Below are 13,974 nucleotides of genomic sequence, written 5' to 3'. Positions count from 1 at the left end.
ATTTAAAAAAAAAATTTTTTTTAAGTATTTTTCTGACTTGCCCCCTTATACAACAAGAGGGAGCTGTACCACAGTATGAGAATCACGGACACAATTCATTTGTATTTGTACTGATATAAAATGTGTGTGGTACTTTGAGAAAGACAGAAACGATGTGGCATGACTGAGTGCTGCTCAATGAAACTCTGGAGTTTCCAACTCTTAGCTGACATCATTCAACGGTTAAAAAAGAGGACCTCTTTATTTTCACTAAGTTTGAGGAAGTTCAGGGCAAACTAGGATTTGATATCCTGTAGACAGTCTTGGAGGGTGGTGGGTGGGAGGGTGCTGATGTGTTTGGTGGAAAGTAGAGACGAGTGTCATCCATATAACAGTGAATTTGAATATTATGTTTATGGAAAATATGGCCAAGGGGGAGGTGGTAGATGATGAAGAGGATTGGGCCTAGGACAAAGCCCTGGGGGACACCAGAGGAGAGGGGAGATGCCTAAGATCTGAATGTTTTTATGTGAACGTACTGAGTGCGACCAAATAAGTATGATTTGAATCAGACCAGGAGTGTGTTTGATAATGTGATTGTTAATGTACTGAGGTAGATGGAGTGTGAGATGGTGCACTGAGATCGAGGAGGAGGATGGACAGTAGTCCAGAATCAGCTGCAACCAGGAGGTCCTTGGTCTCTTTTATGAGTGCTGCGTCAGTGCTATGGTGAGGACAGAACCCAGACTGAAGCTGTTCAGAAAGGTTGTTGTTGGAGGTGAGAATGAATTTAGGATGCAACTTTCCAGAATCTTAAGCAGGAATGGCAAATTACAAATAGGATGGAGATTTTTGAAGTTCTTGGGGTCTGAGCCGGGTTTCTTTTGACCTGGGGCTACAGCAGCTGATTTGAGAGATGGAGGAGGGATTAGTTGCTGGTGGATCTGGACTTTTTTTTGAGTGAGAAATGATAAAAACAGTTGTAGTTGTTAGTCGTGTATAAATGGGGAGGAAAAATAGTTTCGGGGTCACACTGTGTTAGTGACAAGTGAGAATAAATTCCAGAGTGTTCCCATTGCCAGCCCAGATTTTTGCTGAATAGTACTGCGCTTTAGCTGTAGACATGGAGTCATTGTGGAGCAGAATGTGGTTATGGTACATTTGTTTATGAATAGTGAGACCAGTTTTCTTGTAAAGTCTTTTCAGCTGGCGTCCCTTGGCTTTGAGCAGGAGTAGATATAGTGATTTCAATATCCTGAATTCCTCATAGAGTTTAACTACAGTAGTGAGTCCTGTGAGCTGTCAGCTTGTACAAGCTCCTCAGTGCTTTCAAGTAACAACACAAGTGTTCGCTTTGGCTAAATGGTTCATCAGAAAGAACATGTAAATGTTTTGACAGCCGTTAGATTTATTAACAGTTTTTCTATGTACACAAACACATACATGTGGATCTTTGATACGGTCCGTGGCGACGCTGCTGACGCCGTTGCTGGCAGCGTGTCCCGAAGACGATGACGTGAGCGTCTGTTTACAGAATCAGTCAGGGAATAACCAGTCAGCACACAGTGTTACAATATTCAAAGGCAAGTTTGGAACGAGGAGGACAAAGGCCACCACTGTGAGCACCCTGAGCGCTGTGATGGCAGCTCACTGCTCCGAGTCTCGACGATGGGTCAAATGTGGAGAATCTTTACTGTATTGAAATTGTAACTTCTGTTTATTCCAAGAAATTCCCCCTGGGATTAATAAAATCTTTCTATTATTTTCTATTCTAAGACCCATTAAGTCTTGCAATACAAGATTGCTCCACAGGAATATGTATTGAGTTACTCATAGAACCTGCAAGAGCAATAACTGATTAAACAATGGCTGAAGTTGTTGAGTATTAATCAGTCTCACTTTTTTATAACCAGTCGACAACTTCAATTATCAACCTGGAAAAAGAAGCAAAACTCTCAAACTCAGGTGAAATAAAGTCTCAATGTAAAACAGTGGCATGAGTTCAAACATACATTGTGCCCCTTTTAATGAAATTTCATCACATCAGTATTTAACTTCATTGAAAATTATGTGAGCAAAAAAGCATCGAACTGTTCAGGAACTTCAATACATAAGATCATGGTTGGTTTTTGATTCACAAACAAGACTTTACCTTTGTCAGATAAAAATACAAGTGAACACAATATGTACATTTTCCAATCGCACCACCAATGAACCTCCAGCAACATGGACTATTCACCACTAACTTCATCTCCGTGGCAGAACGAAGCTTCATGGTTTATAATGATCATCATGTGAAGCTGCGGCAGGATATTTAAAGGTATTGCAGCATTTTCACAGTCACATGAACCCTGTGTGGTATCAGCAAACTAGAATATTCTTCAGACAAAAACACTTTCCTCCATGACGGAGAGAAACTTAAAATAAACATCATCATCTGCACACTGCAGTGAAGTTTAAAAACCTTTTAACGTTTTTCTCATTGACAAATGTATTGTGTCTAATACAAAACCACTGCTGTGATATCGTGACGTGTGACTGCAAATCATATCAGTTTAGCAGCTTTTCCCCCCAAAATGTTTCCTTCTGGTTTTTTAGAAATTTAAAAAAATGTTGGATGTTGCCTCACGAGCAATAAACAACCTCCCCATTGCACTGAAATATTAGTATTACCTTACTTCACATGGTTATAAGAGCCTAACTTTGTTAAACATGAAACCTGATACAGGCTGTCAGTCGTCTCAAACGTATCACACCCAAGTGAGAGAAGCATGTACTGACGCTACAAAACAAAATGAAAGAGTCACAACACAGGAATATTTTTGCTTGAGTCAAGAAATCTGTTGTCTGACATACAACTTTAACTCTGGACACATGAAGTGAGGCAGTATTATGTCTTTCTTCTTTTAAGAACAGATTCTCTCTTGTGTAAATCTACCCGTAACTCCACCAATAAAAGAACTTAAGAGCATTTGTGCTACATCTTAAATGTACTTACTAACCTGTACATACAGTTATTTATTTACAAGCAGCCGTTGGGACATTCAAGCAAGAAAAAAAAGGAAGTTTCACTTTTTTTGTTTTTGTTTTTATAATTTCAAACTAAACCTGTCCATGTCAGACACACGCTCACTTCCTGTTGCCCCCTGCTGGTTGATGTTTTGAGACACCACATGGGTTTTCAGCACAAAAGGAACTTCTCGATGGTTTCAGAGAGGAGGGATCCCCTCAATCAAAGTCAGCTCAGCATCTTGGTGCCTCACAGAAAGCTGTCGTCGCTGGCCACGTAGGAGAAGCCGTTGAAGGCGTTGTTGGAGCTGGTGCTGGCGTTGAACTCCGGGGTCCGACTCACCGAGCTGGGAACCATTTCTCTGGTGAACTCTGGATCAATATGCTGGGTGTCAGCCGGGCCTTTCTGAAATAGAAAACAATAGATGTACATGCATGTATGCATTCCGTGTGATGTGTGGCAAAGATTTCGTCAGTGACGTAAGAGGATGGACGTAAACGACACACAAAAATTAAGCAAGTTTGGATTTGTCGTCACAATGTCTTCGTCACAAATCATGAATCGATTGAAAAGCATTCCTGAATATACATTTGTGGAATGAGCAGCAGAGCTGAGTATGACGGATGCACATGTTAGAAAAATGGCAAACGTTCTCTGCCAATGCAAAGCAAACTTTTCTGCTGAATAAGCAAATGTTTACACGCACACCCTGCAGGTGATGCGACTGTGTGACTGTTGATGTAGTAACAGTAAACAGTAAACTCACCACATTGGGGTTGTAAGGAGGAGTAATTCTCTTGTGGTAAAGGTCGTCCCAGTTAATCGGTGTGAAAAAGACATGGTTCTTTATTTCTAACTGCAGATTAAAAAAAAACGAAAATATTAGTGAGACAAATGAACACGTATGTCAAAGTTGTATGAAATAAGATAAGTTAAACTAAATATGCTTATCAATTCTTCATTTTTTCTAATCGTGGTTAAAGTTTACATCATTCACAAATAATTAAATAAATCCAGTCCTTCGAGCTCATTTCTATTCTCAGGAAATGTCTCAGCTTCAAGGCTGAGCAATGGCGGAAAGTCACTTTTCTAAATCTGTTGCACTCACAAAGTCAGCGATGGCCCCGAGGCGTCTGTGCTGGTCCTTCTGGAGAAGGCCCACCAGCAGAGAGCAGACAGCGTCGGACTTCCCTGGAGGCATTGGCAGCGGCTTGTGGAGGATCCCGTCGTACATTTCACCAACATCTCGACTGTAGAAAGGCGGCTGGAGTAGCAGGACGGGTAAACATCAAGAGGGTAAACATCAAGAGGGTAAACATCAAGAAATGAACATCTCATCTCTTTGTCTGCTGCTTGTACTACTACAACTTACTCAAATCTCATTGAGCTACTTTTCCTGTTCAGGGACAAAGGCATGAAAATGTCAGCGAATATTAATTTTTTTTTAAAAATATATAAAACTTCAACGAGACAAACACATACCAGGCTGTAGATCATCTCATACAGCACAGCTCCCAGACACCACCAGTCCACTGTCCGGTCATAGGGCTCCTTACGAAGTACCTCTGGGGCTAAGTACTTCAGAAAAAACCCACAAAACAAAAACATTGAGGCAACAGAAAGAAGTAAATATGTCCAATATGGTTAATAACATGCAGGGGGGGGAGTTGAGAAATGGTCTTTCATTTAACCACATATTGTTCAAACGTAATGAAATGTATAAGTCATGAACACAGATTGAAAAACAACCACAAGCCTAACATTTGCACTCATTTATATAAAGATATAAACATCTAAGCTGCACATCTTAATAAAAAACATAAATCTCCAAGTAGTACATCTGTAATGATGAACATCCCATTTTTTCAATAAAACCACCATCTCTTGCTGCTTTGCGTCACCTTTGATACGTGAGAGTTTACAGTTTACCTAATTAATTCGAAAAAACTGAAATAAGAAATAATAATCTTAGTTCCTGGTGTTTCTTTTTTCTGCCATACATTTTTAGTGCAAAGTTGAGTCTATTTATTTTATAACTCACTTCAGGAGTGCCACAGAAAGTGGAGGTGGTTCCCTCTGGTTCGACACCCTCTTTGCAGAGCCCGAAGTCTGTCAGCACCACATGACCCTGCGCACACAAAAAAACAAACAAACAGGCATTCACATGAATAAAACTAAAAACTAAAATGCAAGTTAATACGTTTAAAAGTGAGGGGATTGTTGCCGACCTGAGAGTCTAACAGGATATTCTCTGGCTTCAGATCTCTAAAAAGGACAAGAAGAAGTTTAGAAAAGACGAACTGTTGTTCATTGTGATATTATCTTACGAGAGCGTCCATCCGACCTATAAACGATGTTGAGAGAGTGAAGGTAGCCGATTGCACTCGCTACCTCTGCTGCGTAAAACCTGGCTCTGGGCTCTGAGAAACACCTCTCTTTTTGCAGGTGGAAGAACAACTGCAGATAAGCAGAGAGAAAAAGAGGGCAGGTGTAGAGAATGGAGCGGAAAAACATCACTTTTCGAAAGAACACACAGACAAGTAAAATATGAAGGCACATGAAGGATAACTTCAGATCAAGGTATTCAACATTGGACTAATAATGAAAGTCTTAGCTGAGTGTGAAATGTTTTTATCACGATGGAGGACAGTTGCTTCCTGTCAACCAGCACTTTATTAGTTTTCCGGTTTGTGTCATAAATCCAGCAGATTTGAGTGGAAATCTAAACACACTCCAACATGGTCATGAGCTTATGTCATTGGATTGAATGTCGCTCACTAAGTTTACACAGTGTGACCGTCTGCAATCTGCACGTTCTTCGGGTTTTTTTCTTGTTTGCGGTTGAGCACAGTACAGTCATTGGAAGTCTGTTGTTTTGTTTATTTTTAACAGGTTTAGCTGACACTTTAGAAGAAATGTGACTTATTACAGGTGAAGACATGTACCTCTCCTCCATTTACATAGTCGAGGACAAAGTAGAGTTTCTCTGGAGTCTGAAAAGAGTAGTGGAGTCGAACCAGAAAAGGGTGTTTCAGGCTCTTGAGCAGCACGTTTCTCTCTGCCATGATGTTCTTTTGCTGAAGACGGAAAGGACAGAGTGAGTTGGACAACAAGAAATGAAGAAGCATGCTAAGGTTTGGTGTTTTTTTGGTATCTTTTGAATAATGTATATAAGGATGCGGCAATTTGTGTGTATGATTTTAACAATACATACTTTAACTGTAAAACCCAAGCAGAGGTGGTCATTTTTCCCCTTAATTTTCAGGAAAGAAAATAAACGTAAATATTTCTAAAAGCATATACTGTGTGTGCATTTAAAAAAACAAACCCTAATGCATTGTTGATCAATACCTATATACTTGAAGACTTTAAAGAAACACTATAAAATAACAATAAAACTATTAAATGCCCAGTAAAATGGAGTAAAATGACAAGTGTAGAACAAAATGTTTTACTTACAAAAAAGTACACTGAATACTTATTTGGTGTATGTTTAAAAACACGAGTTTTCTGTGCACAGTGCTGAAGTTTAAGCACATTATTTTCATGTTCTTATGCTGATTGATCAATCAGGTGGAATAATTTTGAATAGGAGAAAGTAAAGATGCTGTTTGTACTTGGCAGCTTAAGAAGTATCTCATCTACTTTCCTATTGTTAGTTTAGAACAGTGTTTCTTAAACAATCGGTCTGGACATGAAGTGGGCTTGATTTTCTTATGTTTCTTTGCCAAATGAGTGAAATTCTTCACAATTTTGTCCATTTATTTTCTGTATCCTTCTCGTGGGCTCGCCACCTACAGGGAGGTTCTTAATCGGTGCGATGAGATCTGGGTGACAGTGCTCAGACTGCCACCCCTGCCACCCGGAAACGGATAAGCGGGAGAAAATGGATGGATGGATGGATGGATGGATGGATGGATGGATGGATAGATTTTCTGTATCCTTGCTCACACCAGTCGGCCTGATTGCATCCATGAACCCCCTCATTGGACTTCCTCTTCTAATCTTGTCAGGCAGCTGCATCATCAGCACTCACAGCTGTCCTCTCTCCAACATACATGAGCAAAACAGCTCAATTTCGTCTCTCCCGCTTTACCACATGTGCAATCTTAATGTCTAGTTTGCTCACGCTCAGTAAAAATATATTGCAGCCATTGATAGATTGAGATGTTTGTCGTCTCGTCTCATTTTTCACTAATGTTTGTTGCCGGATTATTCACTCAACCAGGGGAAACACATCACAAAAGCTTCACATGAAGCAGAAATATCTTTCAATAATAGGGACAAAAAAACTTAATCATATACTCAGCCCATGTAGGAAACACCTTAACAAACAATAATCTGATAAAACAATCACAGTGACGAGGCAGACTGCTGCACCCACAGTGACTCCAGGTGACAAGATTTGAAGACCTACAAGCTTTTCATGTTGATATTCAAATAATACAAGAGTGTTTTGAAACTCATCAGCCAAATACTGTCGTGTTTGAGCTGCGTAAAAGAAAAAACCACTGTGAATGGAAGCGGGACGAGTGTAGTTCTACTTTGTAGAATTGTAGATTGTGTTTTCCGATGACTGGCCTAGTTTATTTTGCGGGAGTTGTAAATTGTGTCCTTTGTACAGAACACGTAGCAGATTAGATAAGATTCGGATCATATCGGTGGGTCTCGGCACTGTTTACTAATAACTCTCACATGTTTTCCTCTTGGCTGACTTTGAGAGATTTTCCACCGTCATGTTCTCTGAGTGTTCGGTAACTAACATGCATTTCAGCTCGGATCATAATCTCACTTAAGAAATTATTTATCACTTATGAATGGATGGAACAGTGTTTATCTCAGTGGGTTATTTTTTTTTAAAGATTTACTTTAGATGTTGCAAGCGTTTTGCAGTGTTTTGGTTGGTGTCCAAGTGGAATTTGGTCTCACTTCATGGCGGGGTTGTGTCTCAGCCCACCTCTTTTTTTTTGAGGATGACTTTCTTTTGCAGCACTTTGACGGCATAGAATTTGCTGTCCGCTTTGAGCTTGGCGAGCAGCACCTGCAGGAAGGTTTGCTGGTTAGTGGTTTGTTTTCAGTAAGCATTCAGCGCCTGCATCCAGACACGGCGCTCTCAGGACGTCACATCAAAGAAGTGCACACAACACAGATATGTGATCTGTGGAAAGAGATGTGACGGTGAAATTTGAGCACCGTCTTGATACAAAGAAAAAAGAAAAAGGCCCGACATCCTTCTGTTATGTAGGAATATAAATGTATGAATGAACGGAAGCCATGACGTCGGGCGGGTAATGTTTGATTTTGCTGTGGTGTGGACTGGATTCTGTTCATGTAACTGTACGAGGCATCAGAGGCGTGTATGGTTAATGATTCCTGAAGCAGGAAGTACATTTTGATCTGACAGTGGCAGCAGGTTTTCTCTCTGACTCTGCCTGCAGTGTCAGGGTCTCTCTCTCTCTCTCTCTCTCTCTCTCTCTCTCTCTCTCTCTCTCTCTCTCTCTCTCTCTCTCTCTCGCTCCCTCTAAATGTGTATATATATATATATAGATAGATAGATAGATAGATAGATAGATAGATAGATAGATAGATAGATAGATAATTATATTCATATATACACTCCCATTTAACCAGAGAAATTGCACACATATTCATCAATGAAGAAATACATGGAAAAGATCTATGGTTACCTTTCCAAAAGTCCCTTTTCCAATAACAGCCAGGAAGTCAAAGTCAGTTGGTCTGGCACTGCAACAGAAGACTGGTTAATGACACTTTTGGCAAAGGACACGACAACTTCTGAGGAACTGAAAGATGACCAAGGTGATTGATTGATTGATTGATTGATTGATTGATTGATTGATTGATTGATTGATTGATTGATTGATTGATTGATTGATTGATTGATTGATTGATTGATTGATTGATTGATTGATTGATTGATTGATTGATTGATTGATTGATTGATTGATTTGGAACAGAAACAAGAAGCCTTGGCTCATGTGGGAGTAGAAAAAAAGTGAAAGCAGAGTTACTGACTGTGGGTTTGCTGAAGGTCCCAGGTTGACATCGGCATGAGGAGAGGAGGATGACGATCGCGGCTGTGGGAAAAGATTTCCAAGAAAGAAAAAAAAAATACAATAAGACCACAGAAGGAAACATAGATTGCATACAGTTATCTCTGAACGACTCAACCTCCTCCTTGTATTGAGTTGTAGCAGACAACAACATTGTGCATTACAACATTCATGCAGCGAAACAGCAGTTTGGGGTGAGTTACTAAACATAGATTCTCGACTGCAATACTTTTTTAAAAAGAAAAGGGGATACACTTGGAATTTGAAAAGTGACTAGTTATTAGTCCAAGGAAATCCTAAAATACTTTTTGCCTTATCTTTATGATCTGGACAAAGCTATGTTATACACTTGAATGTCATAACGAGCTTGAAATGAGGCTTTCTTCAGCGCCTCATGATGATACAGTCATTATATTGAAGTTTTGGGCGTAGGAGTGACTGCTGCTGGTCTGAAGACTGACTCAATCAATAACTTCTCAAGTCAAATGTTAGTGTGCACACTACACAATGGGTACCGTTTAAAAAGGTGTATAAGATGTTATGGTACATCCATATGTCAAGTGGCTGTCAAGTGGTGTGTGTGTGTATGCGTGTGTGTGTGTGTGTGTGTGTGTATGTGTGTGTGTGTGAGAGAGAGAGAGAGAGAGAGAGAGAGAGAGAGAGAGAGAGAGAGAGAGGCGCTCTCCAACTGTTTTCATGAGACAGCCTTATGGAAACTTCAGTGTTTGTAAATCTGCGATTAATCTTATAATAGCAATCAATTCTGCTATATCTGTACTTAATACATGAACAGCATTTATAATTGTGTATAGATGTAATATTTTTCAAAAATGTTATCCTAAAATCAAAAGTGATTGTCACATATTATTACAAACACTTGTAAAGAGTATTAGTGAGACAATGCCATCTCCATTAAGTGGACACACACACACACACACACGCACGCGCATGCAGTGGCCAGCAAAAGCAAATATTCCCATGCCTGAAAATAAAAACACAAGGTCACAAGGTCATGTGTCACATGGCTTCTTAGTGGACAAATATTGTGTGGTTACATAACTTCTGATGAGGCTTTCTGCCTGCTGATCATGAGCTTGACCTATTTATGGCACCTCAGGAATTTGCACTGATCTCAACGAATATTTGGAACTGACCCGACCTGCAATGTTAATTTGTTGACAATATATTTGCTACAGATAAAACAATTACAAAAAACTCACATTACAGTGTGCCATGGCTCTTGGACTCTTCTCCCACTAGCGACAAGGGTAGGTAACAAACCTGCGATGAAGAGGAGGGGAAGACATTGAGACCAGCTGTACATCAACGACATCACATCGGGTGTGTGTGAGTGTGTGTGTGTGTGTGTGTGTGTGTGTGTGTGTGTGTGTGTGTGTGTGTGTGTGTGTGTGTGTGTGTGTGTGTGTGTGTGTGTGTGTGTGTGTGTGTGTGTGTGTGTGTGTGTGTGTGTGTGTGTGTGAGAATCACCTGCTGACCTCAGTGTGACAGTCTGAGGATCCGGGGGAGCTGGTCATTCAGGTTTTTAAGAAAGAAGATGCTGGAACAACACAGGGACAATGAGGGACATTGTGTTTATATGGCTTGGCTACTTGTGTGTGTGTGTGTGTGTGTGTGTGTGTGTGTGTGTGTGTGTGTGTGTGTGTGTGTGTGTGTGTGTGTGTGTCTAAGTGCTCCTATTGCTCATGTTGTTGGGACATAAATGTTTACAGAGTCACATTGTTGGAAACCACCAACATCTCTCAGTACGAGCAGCAGATGCTTCCAACATAATGTGAGTCCTCCAGTGTCCGTGGCTCTGTGGAGAGCATCTGTGTCACTGAATGTGTTTGCATAGTAAATATTGTTGTGTCACTTTCTTATCTCTCAAAACATGAGGATGATCAGGGTGTCTCACACACACGCGGAAATTAAACAAAGGTCCAATGAGTCGAGTTCGCGCCTGTCTTCAGCTAAGCAGGCTCACTTCTCACTATAAAAGTTAGTTAATGCAATTTAAAAAAAAAAAAAAAGCCTACAGTAACTTCAGATTGTGTTCAAAACTCTACTGAAAAAGTAACTAATGCAACAAAATATCTCAACGAGCAACAACACTGAGATTACTACAGAAAATATCACATTACAAAAGAAAAGAGTTCTGACTTTGTTGAGTAGTGACTTTTTGTCAATTAGTTTTAACCAGCTGTGGATAAGTGACATTTTATAATTGTAATTTTTTGCATATTGTTTGTTATGTGATTGCTATTCTAAGCCTGACCTGAAAAAAACAATCACTGCAAAAAGAATCTAATTCGTACCTGGTGTATTTGTTTAGTTTTCTCCAAAATCAAACTTTAAATACCAAAAACAATTATCTGAGAAATGAGTTTAATGATGGGTTTAAGGTGTGCATCTTGGAATAAATACAAACTGAAAACTGATATACTTTTAACTTGTTATGTGATTGTGTCCTCTATAAGTGGTGGGATACTGTGATATGAATCATTTGTGAGCTAACCCATTTAAAAAGATCAAAAATACTCTGCAAGTAAAAAACTTACATGGAGCTTTAATGGGATAAAACCAACATAGATTTATCTGAGTCCCCACAGCAAAGAAAATGTTAGTACACAAAGAATGCAGAGGATTCTTCAATAAACAAATAAACGCTTATATTTTTCAGTGTATCAGTAAAGTTAATGCCGCCGCACTGACAGTCCAGCTCATAACCTTAAAAGAATGGAGATTGTAGTCCTCAGAAGACTTGAAATGTGAAGTGATCAAAAATCCCCACTTCGTCTTCACAGAGTTATCACAGAGGAAGCTACTATTTAAGTGTTTTACCATGGCTTTAAAACAGCGATAATACCGTGAAGCATCTCAGGTATCATATGTCTGTATTTCAACGTTGAAGAATTTAACACTGAGCCTCACTGACATAACAGGGTGATCATTATGCAGGTTAGAAATGAAAATCAACACTGGTTTACTGGCGCATGAATGATCCCCCACAACAGAAAACAGTCCCTGCAATACAAGCAACATACAGGAGAATTTAGTGGTTTGCTCACCTGTGTGTGCAGTGTGTGAGATCAGTGTGCAGGCAGTGTGTTCACCTCAGGACGCTGAGGAGAGAGTGAGCGGAGTGAACAGAGGCAGCAGCAGGAGGCTGAACCTGCTCTGAGGTCTCAGACGTCATGCAGGAAGGTCAACCTCTGCACAGTGAATCATTGATGAAAAGTTATAGAGCGTGTGCGTGTGCGTGTGCGTGTGCGTGTGCGTGTGCGTGTGTGTGTGTGTGTGTGTGTGTGTGTGTGTGTGTGTGTGTGTGTGTGTGTGTGTGTGTGTGTGTGTGTGTGTGTGTGTTGTTAGGGTTCTCTTGATTTGCTGGCACTTTGGGCATTTTGCACACCACATGAATCATTTATTTGCTTTTTTTCATATTCCATTAAATATGATTGAAAACAGCGATACAATAGATTTCTTGGATAAATTGCATGTTTTTTTCCCAGACGGAGTTGGAGAAGAAGATGCGACCCACATGTCTGACAAATGAGGCTGTTGCCAAGCTTGTCAAAAGGAGTCTGTATGAAATATGAATCAATTTGGCAACTTTTCAAAGTTATTATATGAGGGTTGCTCTTATTGCAGTACATGAGATTAAAGTATCAAAGCAAAAAAATTAAGCTTGACAGAAGTAACACATTATGCCTGCAATGATTCAATTACATCTACTGCACTGCTGTTCAGGCTCTTCGTGGCTGGTCAAACCTCTATATAAAGAAATCCACCCAGCACCATGGTATGTACTGAATTCTGTTTTACCATTTGTTAGAAAGCAAAGATATAACCTGTTGGCAAAATCTAACTTTAAATCTACATTTCAACTGCGCTACAAATTCGCTTCAGCGTAAAAGAGCTGAACTGGTGAAAAGTGTGACTTTATCACAGTATACAAAATATGAATCCACTTATTTTGACTTTCCACCGCTAAATAGAATTTTTTTTCATGTCAAAATAGACTTTTTGTGGTTTTTCAATGGTTCTCCAACGGATTATTTTCTATTTTATTTATGCACGTGAGTTCAACCGGTGACGTTAAATTGTCCCTCGGTGTGAATGTGAGAGTGTGTAGTTGTTTGACCTGTGACACACTGGCGACCTGTCCACGCTGCCCTCGCCCACATTGGGCTGGGATCGGCTCCAGCACCCCGCGACCCTGAACTGGAAAAGACTGGGGAAGAAAATAGATGGATGGAAAACAAGCTTACCTGTTTGGTTTGTGGGACACGGAGGGAGAACACGCAAGCTTTCTGCGGGGAGAGAGGGGTAAACACAACCCCCTCATGAGGCCCTTAACTGAGCATGCTGTTGACAACCCTTTATTATGTAAGTTACTACACTTGGTAACTTGGGCATCTCTCCATGTGTTCTCCTGAACTGTAGTAAACTGAAAGAAATATTAAACTAGGAGAATTAAAAATTTGATTATTGACATGAATGCTGTTTTTTTTTCATAACAGCATAAACAACCATATGCTTGAACTATTTCCCAAAGCCCAGTTTGGGCACCATGTCGTTTGATTCATGTGTTCATTTGAAAAGATAAGAATAAAATGTGAAAAACTGTACTTGATCATATGAAGAAACACTGAAATCTACAGAACTTGATAGTATTTGATTCTAGACATATAGTAAATGAGACTAAAGTAGTGAGAGTATTTAATGTTTGTAAATAATACATTGCAATTGTACTCAATAATTTTTTAAAATATTTTTCTAAGAATACAGGAGCACATTTTGAAAAACTTGAAATACTAAAATGTATGTAGTTTTGGTCAGTTTCACAGTATTGAAAAATATTGCTCAACTGGAACGTAATTATGTTTATTTAAACTGATTTTGTTGTTAATT

The 13,974-nt window shown here is 39.7% G+C and overlaps 1 protein-coding gene across 2 annotated transcripts; it reads right to left on the bottom strand.

Annotated features, from left to right (window-relative positions):
• Positions 1-1,373: 1,373 nt before the first annotated feature.
• On the bottom strand, positions 1,374-12,284 carry sgk2a (serum/glucocorticoid regulated kinase 2a). Of its 2 annotated transcripts, none has more exons than XM_080468509.1 (14): positions 12,132-12,284; positions 10,552-10,621; positions 10,284-10,344; positions 9,026-9,087; positions 8,677-8,734; positions 7,947-8,030; positions 5,935-6,066; positions 5,334-5,446; positions 5,218-5,254; positions 5,031-5,117; positions 4,472-4,567; positions 4,098-4,253; positions 3,756-3,845; positions 1,374-3,394 (listed from the first exon to the last, which is right to left on the bottom strand). In XM_080468509.1, exons 3-14 carry the CDS (start codon positions 10,296-10,298, stop codon positions 3,239-3,241), a joined length of 1,086 nt encoding a protein of 361 aa, XP_080324635.1. In that variant the 5' UTR covers positions 10,299-10,344; positions 10,552-10,621; positions 12,132-12,284; the 3' UTR covers positions 1,374-3,238. The 2 variants fall into 2 exon arrangements, with proteins under 2 accessions (XP_080324635.1, XP_080324636.1); XM_080468510.1 differs by having other exon boundaries at positions 10,560-10,621; positions 12,132-12,248.
• Between the last annotated feature and the right edge of the window lie 1,690 nt (positions 12,285-13,974).

This window comes from Lipophrys pholis (genome assembly GCF_963383615.2).
Source record: "Lipophrys pholis genome assembly, chromosome: 8".
Lineage (NCBI taxonomy): Eukaryota > Metazoa > Chordata > Actinopteri > Blenniiformes > Blenniidae > Lipophrys > Lipophrys pholis.
This window is presented reverse-complemented; position numbering and strand designations above follow the sequence as displayed.

Bases quoted from the DNA above. Each gene is read 5' to 3' on its own strand.
- sgk2a (XM_080468509.1), bottom strand. The intron at 4,254-4,471 runs GTATGTGTTTGT...CTGCTACTCCAG, and splicing joins ATGAGATGATCTACAGCCTG to CCGCCTTTCTACAGTCGAGA. The intron at 3,846-4,097 runs GTGAGTGCAACA...TTTAATCTGCAG, and splicing joins TCGGGGCCATCGCTGACTTT to TTAGAAATAAAGAACCATGT.